Below are 15,000 nucleotides of genomic sequence, written 5' to 3' on the forward strand. Positions count from 1 at the left end.
AGGGTCGTCCAAAAGACTTGCCAGACCTCACCATCTTTCTGACACCCCCAGTTAGCAGGGCTTTCAGTTTGCATTTTGCACACTGTTGCCTGGCCCCATATGCCGCCTGCTTGGTAGGCAGACCGTTTGACATGCTGTACGAGAGCTGCGCTTGTCGGTGGAATGGCATCATAAGACCTTTGCTTCCGAGCGAACAAGTCCAGTCTTGCCTCATCAACTTTGTCCATAGTGCTGTTCTTGTCATACATGGTGATGACAAACTTCTCAAGGACGTTGTAGTCTGCATTTTCCATGACTGGTGGGTACTGACTTAACTTCTTGAAGAGGGGAGTCACTTGAGGGTAAACCTCCCATGCCTGCCATGCAGTTTTTTTGCCTTTTCCGCGAAAACCTGACAGAATATCACAGCCAGTGAAGGCGTGAAAGACAGCATGCCACTGGATTTGTCTGGGCCAAGATTCGCCACCATGTCATGAATTGGCAACCACTTAATGAACTGACCCTGGCCAAATTCAACCCACAGCATTTCCATGCCTGCGTCTTGGAGGGTAGCAAAAACACTGACTGCAACAACGAGAACATCTGTGTCACATGCTTTAATCAACAAAGTTGTACAGCAATTGTAATTGTACAGCAAGCAATAGCAGTTCCAATAGCAGTCATCTGTTTCTTGTCTCAATGACATAGGTAAGAAGTTCAGAGAACACCAAAGGGAAGACTTCCTTTTCTTGGGATGACTGGACTTTTTCTTTGTTCTTGGCTGCAATGTGTGCCCTCTCTCTATGATACAGAGCTGTTTAGCAAGAGTAGTGGTATTTCAGTTCCAGGGCAACCACATCACCGCTCCAAAAGCTTGCCATCATTAAGATTTCGAGCACATTCATTAAGCCTCTCATTTAGCTGCATGGTCATGACTTGTCGCAACTTTGACTTTGGTTGTATCTTTTCACAAAGGAAACACCGTTGCACTTCCATGCTAGTTCTTCACCGTTTTGAGTGCCCTTCTCCTGGATCATTTTGAATTTCAGCTGCTCTTTTAGTGGCACGCTCAAGTTTATAGCAGTCAAACATTTTGCGACAATTTTGGTGGTACTTGGCACTATTTCGCCTCAGTGTATCCTCAATACCACCTCCTTCATCCAATCTGGATGGGTCTAACCTGATCGGTAACTGGTGGATTGCCTAAAATTGTGGTAGGTTTTTGCTATCATGGAATAACCATCAGAACTACACTCATAACGGGTTGGGGGAGACTTCAACTCTTCTTTTGTATCAGTCTGACAGAGGCAACACTTCCTTCAGTCAGTTTTAGGAGTACAACTCAACGGATTATTAGTGGACATATTGAACAGGTTAAGCCAAGGGTTTATCCTTTTACCACCGAACCATGCAAAATACATAAGCACATTGAGATATGGGATAAAACTAGGTTAATACATACAAATGCCCTACACCTAGCCCGATCGTTCATCCAGTGCCATTTAAGTCTCGTGCGATCTGTACACCTTCCGGGTAACTGAAGCCCCGTTACCCTTGGCTAGGCTCTCCCGCGCTGGCACATCCTGTCAATTCAGGCACGGCTATCTAATAGTGTAATACTACAACTAGCTATACTTCTAGCTGAAATATATACAGGGGCTTATTAGATAGCATTTGGGACACTGAAGTATACAACAAACTATAGTTTAGGTTAGTAAACTCCAGTTACAAGTAGTACACTATAAGCCGACACTGAACCCCATGCTGAGTCTCACAGCAGTGATGTCACCAGTGTGCCCTGGTTGTGCTTTAACATCACTCTTATTCACATAATGTAATAGAGCTTGACCGCATCACCTCAATACATGATCACAGATGTTGCCCAGCAATATCTGTGATATTTTTGTAAGACAGCTACAAAAGTACTGATTTTAAGTCATGCAATGGCCGCCATCTTGAAAACTGGTAACTATTTTTGAATATTAGTGCCATAATATATTTCTCCAGTCAAAATACAATCTATTTAACATTTGGATCAATAGCATGTTCCTATTTATAGACGTTTAGCACTGAAAACCCTTTTTCCTATTTTATGAGACGGCCATATTGAAAAATGGCGGCCATTTTGTTTTTCAACGTGGGTAACGTACTTTTCTGAGAGAATGGGTCCTGGAGCACATGTATACCAAATTTGGAGCTTGTACCATCAACTGAAATATTCTTGTGGGATACTGACTTAATCTGCCCCACTAGTACCATTAGCAGATCTCATGATCTGACCTGACACAAAAAATAGAAACAAAATAAATAAAAAACAAAATTAATAACGAAATAAACGAGATGGTATACATAGCTCTTGGAGACTTTTGGGTCATCTGGGTCTTCTGATCTTACCCATACGTATGTATGGTACATGGACGCAACCAATCGTTTAACCCCGCTTTTCACTTCGCGAGTGCAGGGTAAAAATATCCATCCTTATCAGAGGTGAGAAAAACATTGGCAGAACTCTCAGAGTTTGCAACTACAAAACATCCACAAAGATAAGATTATTATGAAGAGGAATGGAACAGAACTGTTGGATGTATTACTATATCACCTGGGTTGTAGTACTGGTACACTGTAATAGGTAATGGTTCCACTGGACCTTGGAGCTTTTCTTCAATGTTAAATGTGATGGGAACATCCTTTTGTGTGTTTATCTGGAAAGGAATAGTTATGCTCAATCTCTCTTAATAGTGTCTATTTCATTGAAGTAAAATAAAAAAAATTCTACTGCCGTTAAAAATAATTAACTAATGTACTACAAGCTGTGAAAATAATGCATTATATATCTTACCTTTTCTGTGTACAGAACAACTTTTCCCAAACCTTCTTCAAATGACTGAAGAATCGCATCCACCTTCTTCCCTGAAATCTGAAACAGAAGATAAATAAATAAACAGTGATAATAATTTATTGGAAGAAACCTAAATATTGAAGATATTTGACAACCAATCTTGGGTTAGCTGGATGCCGATGCTGAAAGCGAGATAACCACAGGGAATTGTTCAACATGTCAAACCTCGACTGTTCATATTTCTCAAAGCCTGTGTTGCACAGCTTAAGAAAAGCAATCCTAAAATTGGGTGAACTAATGAAATAGTGCTATTCCCATCTGAGAGCAATACATATAATGCAAGCATCAGTGAAACACCAATGAATGCATGTAGAGTGAAAATCAGCAGAACTGAAAATGTCATTTTTAATTCTATGAGAAGAGATGTGAACAAAAATTTCCTTCCTTCAACCATGTTTTGATTCTGTAGAAATCTGATCAAAAAACTGAATCAAAATCACAATAAAAAACAAACTGATAAGAACTCTGCTGGAAACATAGCAGGAAGAATGCCCAACTGGTGGACAACAATAATTACAAACTCTACCAATCAAGATAAGACCCTGAAAGAAGCAGAGGTAGACCAAAGATCAGATGGAGATTAAATTGAAAAATTGACTGGAGAACAATGGCCTCAACTTGCATTGAATTGAACAGAATGGACAATATTGTGGGAGGCCTTCATTCTGACATTGATTAAATAGGTTAGTCAAGTAAAGCTACAACAACAACCACAAAAACAACAATATCAACAAGTAAAGTCAAGAAATCTCAAGATATAAACATTGTCAGAATGTCGCTCATCATCACAATTATTTTAACTTCCTTCACTTTATCCTCATTCTAGTGGCTAAAATGGGTGCCATAATATCATTGTTGTTACGACTGTGTAAAACGATTGGATTTGCAAATTATTTCAATGCCCAAATCAATTGTACAGCAAGCAATAGCAGTTCCAAGTTACCAAATCCACACAGGGCCTCTTCCAAGGTTCTGCCCAAAGGCATTCCACCAATCTCCTTGAACACAAATCCACCTAACCCAATCCAAGGATGTGAACACATTTCCGCTTCTGTGTTCTCCCACATACTGCCTGGCCACGCAGGTGAACAGAGGAGAAAATAAAACGAGATGACTTATCGAAGGAAAACTTTCCGATTCCATCACGGGCAACATTTTCAGACTCCTTACCTCAAACAAAAATTTGAAAGAAGAGAATAAGTTCTCAAACTGCACATGAATATTCATGGCATCTCTGGCCTTAATCGAGATACGACACCATATACAGTGGGGAGAATAAGTATTTGATACACTGCCGATTTTGCAGGTTTTCCCACTTACAAAGCACGGAGAGGTCTGTAATTTTTATCATAGGTACACTTCAACTGTAAAAGATGAATTTTAAAACAAAAATCCTGAAAATCACATTGTATGATTTTTAAATAATTAATTTGCATCTTATTGCATGAAATAAGTATTTGATACATCAGAAAAACAGAACTTAATATTTGGTACAGAAACCTTTGTTTGCAATTACAGAGATCAGACGTTTTCTGGAGTTCTTAACCAGGTTTGCACAGACTGCAGCAGGGATTTTGGCCCACTCCTCCATACAGATCTTTTCCAGATCCTTCAAGTTTCGGAGCTGTCGCTGGGCAACACAGACTTTCAGCTCCCTCCAAAGATTTTCTATTGGGTTCAGGTCTGGAGACTGACTAGGCCACTCCAGGACCTTGAGATGCTTCTTACAGAGCCACTCCTTAGTTGCCTTGGCTGTGTGTTTCGGATCGTTGTCATGCTGGAAGACCCAGCCACGCCCCATCTTCAATGCTGTTGTTGAGGGAAGGAGGTTGTTGGCCAAGATCTCGTGATACATGGCCCCATCTATCCTCCCCTCAATACGGTGCAGTCGTCCTGTCCCATTTGCAGAAAAGCATCCCCAAAGAATGATGTTTCCACCTCCATGCTTCATGGTTGGGATGGTGTTCTTGGGGTTGTACTCATCCTTCTTCTTCCTCCAAACACGGCGAGTGGAGTTTAAACCAAAAAGCTTTATTTTGGTCTCATCAGACCACATGACCTCCTCCCATTCCTCCTCTGGATCATCCAGATGGTCATTGGCAAACTTTTAGACGGGCCTGGACATGCGCTGGCTTGAGCAGAGGGACCTTGCGTGCGCTGCAGGATTTTAATCCATGACGGCATAGTGTGTTACTTATGGTTTTCTTTGATACTGTGGTCCCAGCTCTCTTCAGGTTATTGACCAGGTCCTGCCGTGTAGTTCTGGACTGATCCCTCACCTTTCTCATGATCATTGAGGCTCCACGAGGTGAGATCTTGCATGGAGCCCCAGACCGAGGGAGATTGACTGTTATCTTGAACTTCTTCCATTTTCTAATAATTGCGCCAACAGTTGTTGCCTTCTCAACAAGCTGCTTGCCTATTATCCTGTAGCCCATCCCAGCCTTGTGCAAGTCTACAATTTTGTCCCTTAGACAGCTCTCTGGTCTTGCCCATTGTGTAGAGGTTGGAGTCTGATTGATTGAGTGTGGACAGCTGTCTTTTATGCAGATAACGAGTTCAAAAAGGTGCAGTTAATACAGGTAATGAGTGGAGAATGGAAGGGCTTTTTGAAGACAAAACTAACAGGTCTGTGAGAGCCGGAATTCTTACTGGTTGGTAAGTGATCAAATACTTATTTCATGCAATAAAATGCAAATTAATTATTTAAAAATCATACAATGTGATTTTCAGGATTTTTGTTTTAGATTCCGTCTTTCACAGTTGAAGTGTACCTATGATAAAAATTATAGACCTCTACGTGCTTTGTAAGTGGGAAAACCTGCAAAATCGGCAGTGTATCAAATACTTGTTCTCCCCAATGTATACAACACATACAGTACACACACATGTTTACATATATACTGAACAAAAATATAAACGCACCAACCTAAATATCTAAGTCAAGATTGCCATTATGGGAAAATGGTCAAACCGATGATATGTTTGAGCAATGGTTCCTTTGTTTTGCTCAAGACAGATGTTCCCATTGAAATTGACCACTCTGAGTGTGTGGACTCACACGTTGAGTAATCCTTCCCATGAGCACCATGGGGCTTGACAGAGTGATGGTCAGTGAGCGTGACCAGGACACAAACACTCCCTATAGCTTGCCCTATAAAAGGCCTCCCCAAAATGTGGACTGGTGCCAAATGTCAACATGCCACAGATGTCACAAATCTTGAGGGAGCGCGCCATTGGCATGCTGAATGCTGGGACGTCAGTACGGGCCGTTGCAGCACACTTCAATGTCCACCACTCCACCATTAGCCGCCTGAGAACGCGCCTCAGAGAGACTGGAAGCACCGTGAACCGCCCACATGCCCGGCGACCACGTGTAACCACCGCCGGTCAGGATCGTCACATGAGGCTGCAACATCTCCGGGATCGACTCCGACCGGCCACGAGGACTGCCGATGAGACTGTCGGGCTGCATAACAGGCGCATTTCAGCCCAGACGGTGCGTAACCGCTTGAGGAAGGCCAACCTCCGAGCCTGCCGACCACACCGGGGACTCGACCTCACTGCAGTCCGGCGTCAGACCCAACTGAACTGGGCCAATGTTCACTTGTGCTGGACCCTCGCACGATGGAGGAGAGTGCTGTTCACCGATGAGTCGCGGTTCCAGCTGTATCGGGCTGATGGCGGACTCCGCGTCTGGCTACACTGACGCCAATGTCCTTCGTCGGATGTCACACGGTGGTGCCAGTGTTATGGTGTGGGCAGGCATATGCCATGGAGAGCGCACTCGGCTTCATTTCATTGAAGGCAACTTGAACGGGCAGCGGTACAGGGACGAGATACTCAGACCCATCGTCGTGCCGTTTGTGCGCCTTCACCATGTGACGTTTCAGCACGACAATGCTCGCCCCCATGTTGCCAGGATCTGCATGGACTTCCTCGGTGAGGAGGACATTGATGTCCTCGACTGGCCTCCATATTCTCCCGACATGTCGCCCTTCGAGCACCTTTGGGATGTTCTTGATCGACGCGTACGACAACGTTACGCAGTCCCAGAGAACGTCCGCCAGCTCCGTGTGGCTCTCCAGGAGGAATGGGAAAACATCCCTCAGGCCACCATCGATAATCTGGTGATGTCCATGCGCCGGAGATGCACCGCTCTGCGCGACGCCAACTGTGGACACACCCGCTACTGACTGTGTGAACTCTGACAGTGACACCTCGGTTGTGTCGGCTGTTGTAGCGCAAAGACTGTCGCCAGAATTCTCAAGGAACTCTTTGAAATTTAATGCTCAATTGTCATGGATTCTATAACCAAATTGTTGTGAAGATTTAGTATTAATGAGTTCGAGGTAAAATAGTAACAATCGCTTGGTGCGTTTATATTTTTGTTCAGTATATATATATATATACATATATATATATATATATATATATATATATATATATATATATATATATATATATATATATATATATATATATATATATATATATATATATGTATATATATATATATATATATATATATATATATATATATATATATATATATATATATATATATATATATATATATATTGTTGTGGTTTCCCGCCGGCGCGTCGTCACGAGCACATCCCTCGATGAAGCAGTGGGGCCGTCTCGGCTCGATCGCCCGGAATTACAGATCTCCGGCCCGGATAAGTGCGGAGTCGACGGGTCCTGGTTCTTTTGGAGCGAAATACGCCAATGGGGAGATCACGTGGGGTAGGGTTAATTGCCAACTTCAACTTACCTAAGTACCCACGTGATCCAGCTACCGGGGTACTTCACGCTCGGCGGAACTCATATGGAAGTGAGCCGCTTAAGCGGGCCCGTTCCGTGTGCGTAACCGAGCGGTGGTATCGCCGAATTCCGCCTGCCCGATTATCTTGCGACCCTGGCAATGGCCGACTAATCCCTCACACGCACGACATGCTCAGCCAATAAAGGAAATGACACGACGAGCTGAGTACATTTAAACAATTGAGCTTTTATTTTACAATAATGAGGAACTAGGGAACAGAAAGAGCAGAACTAAACCGAATACCAGGCAATGCACGTATGTACAGGACACAAAGCACTTAACAGTTTTCTACTTGCTCAGACTAGCGCCACGAACAGACACACATACACGCAGACAGAGATGGTGGCAATCGCCTTTATTAATACCCCCAGCTCGGAAGGAAGGTGAGCTGGAAGTAAGGGTCTATCTTTGACCTGGTCCTCGGGGCCGAACAGGACCCCTTGCACGATCCGGAGGATCAAAGCTGGCGAAGCCGGCAGGGCGCAGGCTGGTGGAAGAAGACCCTCCGTCCGCAGATGCGTTCCCGAACTCGTGCGCAACCAGGACGGTCGGATAACAATGCACAGAACGCGCCGAAGAACAATGCGCTGAACACGCCGAAGAACAATGCGCTGAAAGTGCCGAAGAACAATGCGCTGAAAGTGCCGATCCGCGAACAGAAAGCCGATGAACAATGCGCAGAACGCGTCAGACCAGAATGCCAGGGGAACGACACCACGCGAGCAGACCGCGCTATTTTTATCTCCCCCGCTTCAAAGGGGGGGGGCGCCTCCTCGCAACTCCGCCCTCTCCCGTCGCGGGCCCGGATTGGCTGAGTCACGGTCACCCCAACCGCCGATTGGTCGAGGGCCACTGCGTGGCTCCTCCCCGAACTCCGCCTCCTCCACACCAGACGACCTTCTGCGCATGCGCCCTCGTCATTCCTCCCATTCTCCAAAACGGGCGGCAAACCCCCCCAATTGGCAAGGTGGCATGGTGACAGGAGTGAAGCGAAGGCGAGGGCGATGCGGTGCGGTCGGTGATGGAGTTGGTGGTGTAAAAAATAACTAAAAGAAAACCTGACTATTAAAACAACTTCACAGCGCAGGAACATTTAATTACCCATTAGACTCGGGTCGGGACCCTAACTGGCAACATGTACTTACCGATATAACTGAGCTAAAGGACCTGAATGTTGAGTGCGATTGCTTTCCAAATCCATATATATATATATATATATATATATATATATATATATATATATATATATATATATATATATATATATATATATATATATATATATATATATGTGGTGTGTTGAAAAAGCATCCAACCTTAATTTTTCGTTCGTAAACAAATGAAGGTAGGGAGGCGTGGTTTGGTGCACGTATGCAAGTGATCCTAATCCGTATGCGTGAATATTTTCCCGCCTGCAGAAGCTGTCAGTCGCCGACAGACCGCCGATGAGTGAGGAAGTGCAGCCGACGGGTTTCGAGCCGACATTCACACCAACAGCAAAACGACCTCCATTTTGTCAATTTGACGAACCCACTAACTCACATTACTCTGACCCCAGGGTCCCTTGGGTGGGAATCATTCCTCCCCCCAATCACTCATCGCACCATGCATTCCACATTCCCTCCATTCACTCAGGCCCGCTGGCCCTCACTCACTCAACATGTTTCCTTTCAATTCCATCACTCACATCGCTGAACACTGCCATTCTTCTACATGGAATCCCTCATCTAACTCGTGCTCCCTCGTCATCCCTTACAATATAGCACGTTCCATTTAACTCTACATAGCTAAGCTACGTCCCCTCTACACACTTAAAGTGTGTCCATGTCTTCCATATACAAAAATGTTTTCCCATTCTAAATCTAAACTGACGTTCCCACTAACTAATCCATTCCACGGGCCCCATGAGGACTTGTCCCTGCCCCATGAAGCTGGTCTAACTAAGCTAACCCTTCCCCCTAACTCGTGGTGTTCCTGTGCCCTAAGCAAGGGGGTCTTCTACCCCCTGCCTATGGAATCCTGTTCACCCGAAACGGCGAGGCTTGCTTTGCTTTTTTTTTTATGCGCACCAGCGCGGCAACTTGCAACCTGCGCTCTTTCCCCTAGACGTCATGGCAGCTGTTCGCGCTTCGCGCACCTCGTCCCTTCTCGGATGGTAACATCCGGCAGGGATTCCCCTCCTGCCGGATTCCAACCATACGTGCAGCCACGACGTCACCCTGCGCATCCCAAAGCAAGCCTTGCGTTTTGAGGGGTTCGCGCGCGAGCACATGTGCTCTGCTCATGGAGCTTTACACACACGCTCGCCTGGAGAACCCATCTGATCCAAATTCATCTATCCAGCATAGCTTCTGTCCGTCTATGGGATCGGCTTACATCCACCACGGGCGTTTCCGGACCGGATTTCACTCGCGCAGGCACGCACGTGGCGGCCTCATGCGAAGCACAGCACGGATCCCGTGCGCGCTGCCATGCGCATCCGGCACAGTCCTCGAAACGGCTACGGCCGCTACTCGGCCTTTGTCCTTCATTTGGTGCCGTCTTTGTCGCTATTCAACACACGCACCCCCACGTGCCATGACGCTTACACACCTCGCCATGACACTCTCACTCGGACATGCGGTTGCATGTTCTCGCATACCAACCGTCATTTCCCTCACATACAGCGACCTCACACACGCTGTTTCTCTCACACACGACATTTCACCCACGCTATGCGTGAGTTTCCACACACATTTCGCCACACTCGTAAACACACACACCGGGACAATCACGCTGCGAATTCGTGCCACCACAAGGGGTCCCGGGGCCTCCATACACTCCAAGCTTCGCGTGTACCCGTCCACAGCACTCGCCTGCTCTAACTCGCAAAGCTTGACCGGACCCACCTGGTCGCGATCCGCTTCAAGGGGGCATATTCCCTCCCCTCGTTCCTGAAGAAGGCCATCTTGCTGCTCGCACCGGGTCACGACATTCCCCAAGCTCCCCCTCATTGTCCCTCACTAGCTCCATGTGTGTGTTCGTCTTTAGTTTCATTGAATTCACCCTCTATCTCCCGTGTCTCTGTTTCCATGACTATTTGCGTTTCTGTCACCTCTTTTGTTTCCTTCGTCTCCATTATTATTTCTGCTGTCGTCTCTATTATTACTTCCTCAACCTCCTGCGTTTTTATACATTTTATTTCAGTTGTCTCCTTGTGTCAATTAGTTTCTTTCTGGATCTTCGTCTCTGTTTCCTCCTTCGTTTTATTTAATTCATTCTCGACTCGGTCTATCTCCCGCATCTCTAGCAATACTTCTTTTTTCCTTCGTCGTCTCCATTTGTGTCTCTGTTAATTCCGTCACCTCATTCATTACTTCCATTTCTTGGTTTATTATCTCCCTCATTTCTACGCGTCTCGTACACGTCTCAGTCACCCCATTTAATTTTTCCCTCTCTGTCACCGTCACTTTCTCCGTCACCTTTACGAGTCTCCCCCAACATGTCTCCCGAATTATTGTGTCGGCGTCTCTCGTCATGACCTCGCCCGTCTTTATCGCGGGCCGCACAGCCGTTGCACTCCCTCCCAGCTCATTCGCTCCAACACGTGGCGCCGCCATTTTGTGCTCTGTTGTCCGCGTTTCGTCACAGGCAATCGCCATTATGCCATTCGTGCCCGCCTGCAGGCTTCGCCCTATGCGCTGCATCTCACCCCTCAGTGTTTGCATATTTTCATCCATTTTATTTTCCATTTTGCCATTCATCTTGCATGCATTTTCATTTATGTTTTCCTTCATCGCCTCCATTGTGTTGCTCACTTCGCGTGCATTTTCTTTCATTTCGTTTTTCATCTCATTTTCATTTGCTGCGCATTTGCATCCATTTTGTTATTCATGCCATCCATTTTGCTTCCCATCGCTTGCATCAACAGCGTAAACATTTCCTCCACTCGGCTGATGTCAGCCGACCCCAACGAAGCCAAATCTCCGCGGCCGGTCGCGGTTTCGCTGGGGACCGGGGAGGGAATTTGACGGAGGAGGAGGGGGGGGTGACAAAAGCCACCTCCGCCCGCGCACCCATTTCGAGCTCTGCGTTTATTTGTGGGGAAAGTTCAACCTGCATGGCGGTGCTTTCGTCCTGGGCCATAGATTCTATCATTTCCAAATATATATCTAATTCTAATCCCTCCTGCCTCCGCTCACCTTGAGCTGCCATTCTGCGTATTGGTAATAAAAAATTTCCACGCTTGGAATTTGATGGAACCGGAGGGTCGCCTCGCACACCCTTGACCCGGTTCCGTTAATTTAGCCTGGAGAAGGATGAATCTGCATCCCACGTCCTGACAACAGTGTTGCGGACTCTCACCACTCCGGCATGCGGGCGACCGCTTTTAGCTAATTGCGGCCGCGCGCCCACCGACCGTGGCAATCCTCGTCGCAGCTTTCAGATCAACGCCGAAATCCAGCTATGGGTGTGTTTTTAACCACACCGTAAATCAGCCAACTCTTCTGTCCACGCGCGACAGGGTTGATCGCAGAATTGTCGATTTACCTAATTATTCGCGCAGACAGAAATGCTGGGGATTTACACCTCAACGGGACCTGTACGGACACGAGCCACTTTAAGCAGCTCGCGCCATTTGCGATTGTCGAGCGGTTTATTATCGTCAAGCCCCGTCGGACTCTATTATCTTATCGGCTATTAAAAACCAGCTTTTATTCCGAACGCAATTACGGCAGCTCAATGGAGGAAGGGACGCAACGAGCAGGTGAATATTCAAACAATGGACATTTATTCATACACGTATGCAGTCAATGAAGCAATGGGGGTAAGGGACAAGACACGAGCAAAAAGACCTACAGCCGTTGTCTCTCTATTATGTAATGTACAGGCACTTAACATTTCTACTTAGCGGACAAGGTGCCACAGACTTCCATGCAAAAATCCCAGAAAGAAAAGAAAGAACAGGGCCCGCAGGCCTTTAATGTTCCGCAGAGCTGTAGAGACTGAAGGAGCTCCGCAAGACCGTGCAGGTTACCTGCCACCCTCATGGTGACTCGCTGGGTGACCCTCGATGTCTCGTCGTCAACACGGCAGCTGGCGTGGCGGCAGCTCGGTTGGTCCAGGCCCAGCCGTGCGGCCTGGTCGATCGGGCCTAGCCAACGACGCCTCAGAGGAGCGAACGGGCCTAGCTCTTTTAGAGTTGATGCTCTCTTAAGAGCCCGCTCACTCCTCAGCGTCGTTCGGACCATTATGCCGCTGGCTAGCGACTTCTCTCCGGCTGCCTCCACCGACCCACAATTCAGCACGGCACTGCAGGCTTGGCTGGACTCCAGGCTCCACTCCGACCTCAACCCCGACTTCCACTCCGAACAAACTCAACCACGAACCCAGACTGGACCGCGAACCCAGACTCCAGACGAACTCCCGGGGCCTCAGCCCCGCCTTTTATTGGGTTCGGGGGGGGGGGGAGGGAGTGTTTGGTCTTTCACCTCTGACCCCTCACCCCCTGTTGGCTCTGCCCCTTTTGTCATTCTGATCCGACCCCACCGTCAAACGCGGACAAAAGCGGACATGGTAGAAATCACCGGCCCTCGCTCCAACGAGGGAGTCCCCGCGTCTGTCGGCGGAGATGCCGTTCGTTTGTGGAATGCCGTTGCTGGCGAAAAGATGGTGGCGTCTGTGGAGAGAAAGGCGAGGAGACGTTGTTTGTTGATGGTGGTTAAGGTGGTGAGGAGATGTTGGCGGTTGTGGCGACGGTGGTGAGATGTTGTTTAAAATAACGATAGGACAGAATAACACTACCTCAAAGATGCACAGCCTGGCTCACGAATAAATCCCATTAGACATCGGTGGGGAAATCTATCTGGACACACAATAATCGACATAACTGATCTTCGGGGAACCTGAATGGTGTTCTGTGAATTTCCACAACCGTGACAATATATATTTATCTGTAAACACACACATGAAAATATATACAGGGTGTCCCAAAAAATATACAACTTTTCATCTGCAAAGAGGATGGTCATAACATATTTTTAAAAAAGATATATGACTGGAAAGAAAGCTGAAAGGTTGACGTTTATTGTACCAATGTCAAAATTGCCCCCAAAATTTAAATTTTGGTGTGGAATCGTCGTTTTCTTTGAGACCACATGTTTGACGTAGGCTCCACGTTATTCGATCACTGCCTGCAAATGCGTTGTCATGTTCTCCATCACTTTGCGAAACGTTTCCTGAGGAATGTTCTTGATTTCTCGGTGGATGTTTTCCTTCAGCTGATCAAGAGTCTGAGGCCTAGGGTTTATATAGATCCTGTCCTTGAGATACCCCCACAAGAAGAAGTCTGAAGGAGTAAGGTCAGGGGAATACGGTGGCCACTCAACGTCTTCGTAGAGGGAGACAAAGCGGCCCTCAAAATGTTGGTTGAGAAAACGCCTTGTTTCCCTGGCTGTATGGGGCGGTGCCCCATCCTGCTGGAACCACTGGGTTCTCATCTGGATCAGGTTGTTTCTCCTACGGGCCTGAGTACGTAGCTCAGGCAGATAGAATTCCTGAATCATTTCGCGATAGTTCCTCTGGTTTACTGTGCAAGTGCGTCCCTGGTCATCTTCAAAGAAGTATGGACTAATTATCCCATACCAACCAACCGCCACCCACATGGTGACTCTGAGAACAGATCGAGGCACCAGTTCAGTTGATGCATTACCACGATTTTCAGTTCCCCAGTACCGAAAGTTTTGCTAGTTTACCTCCCCTGACAAGTGAGCATGGCATTCGTCCGTCATGTGAAGTTTTTTGTGGAAGTCTGCATCTTCCTCCAACTTTCCTGAGAACCAATTTGCAAAGTCTAGTCGTTTGCGTTTCTGTTGATCAGTAAGCACCATTTCCGTTTGAATTTTGTATGGAAAGGCATGAATGTCTTGGCGAAGGATCCTCTGAACGGTGCTCTTATGAATGTTTGTCTCGGCAGAAAGTCGTCAAATCGATTTTTTTCGACTCTGAACGACCGCCTGTCTCACCATTTCCACCTTTTCTTCACTACGACCTTGTCCTCTTCTGACCACTGTGACCCTTGTGAAGGTCAGAGATGGTTCCCACATTGGTAAACTTTGCGATGGTGCACTTTATTGTCCGAAAGTTTGGTGCATGGCGCAAGTGGATACCAAAATGTCTCGAGTAAAGACGTTACACCTGTATGACACTTTTCGTCTGGTGCTAAAGTTCAACAATTTTCGTCTGTTGTTGTACGGTCAGTCTTGGCATTTTTCTGGCGCTTGCTTTGTATCAAAATAAACTTCAGGGTCTATGC

The 15,000-nt window shown here is 46.6% G+C and overlaps 1 protein-coding gene across 4 annotated transcripts in view; it reads right to left on the bottom strand.

The window, feature by feature from the left end:
• Positions 1-15,000, bottom strand: part of LOC147030159 (complement C3-like) — a 741,443-nt gene that overhangs the window by 135,694 nt on the left and 590,749 nt on the right. For all 4 annotated transcript variants that reach the window (XM_085873916.1, XM_085873917.1, XM_085873918.1 and 1 more), the window contains 2 exons: positions 2,819-2,896; positions 2,579-2,681 (listed from right to left, as the gene is read on the bottom strand). In XM_085873916.1, the coding sequence (XP_085730042.1) occupies positions 2,579-2,681; positions 2,819-2,896 (181 nt within the window). The remainder of the gene's footprint in view (positions 1-2,578; positions 2,682-2,818; positions 2,897-15,000) is intronic.

This window comes from Eptatretus burgeri, chromosome 3 (assembly GCF_056783735.1).
Source record: "Eptatretus burgeri isolate ZD-2024b chromosome 3, Ebu_testis_v1, whole genome shotgun sequence".
Classification (NCBI taxonomy): domain Eukaryota; kingdom Metazoa; phylum Chordata; class Myxini; order Myxiniformes; family Myxinidae; genus Eptatretus; species Eptatretus burgeri.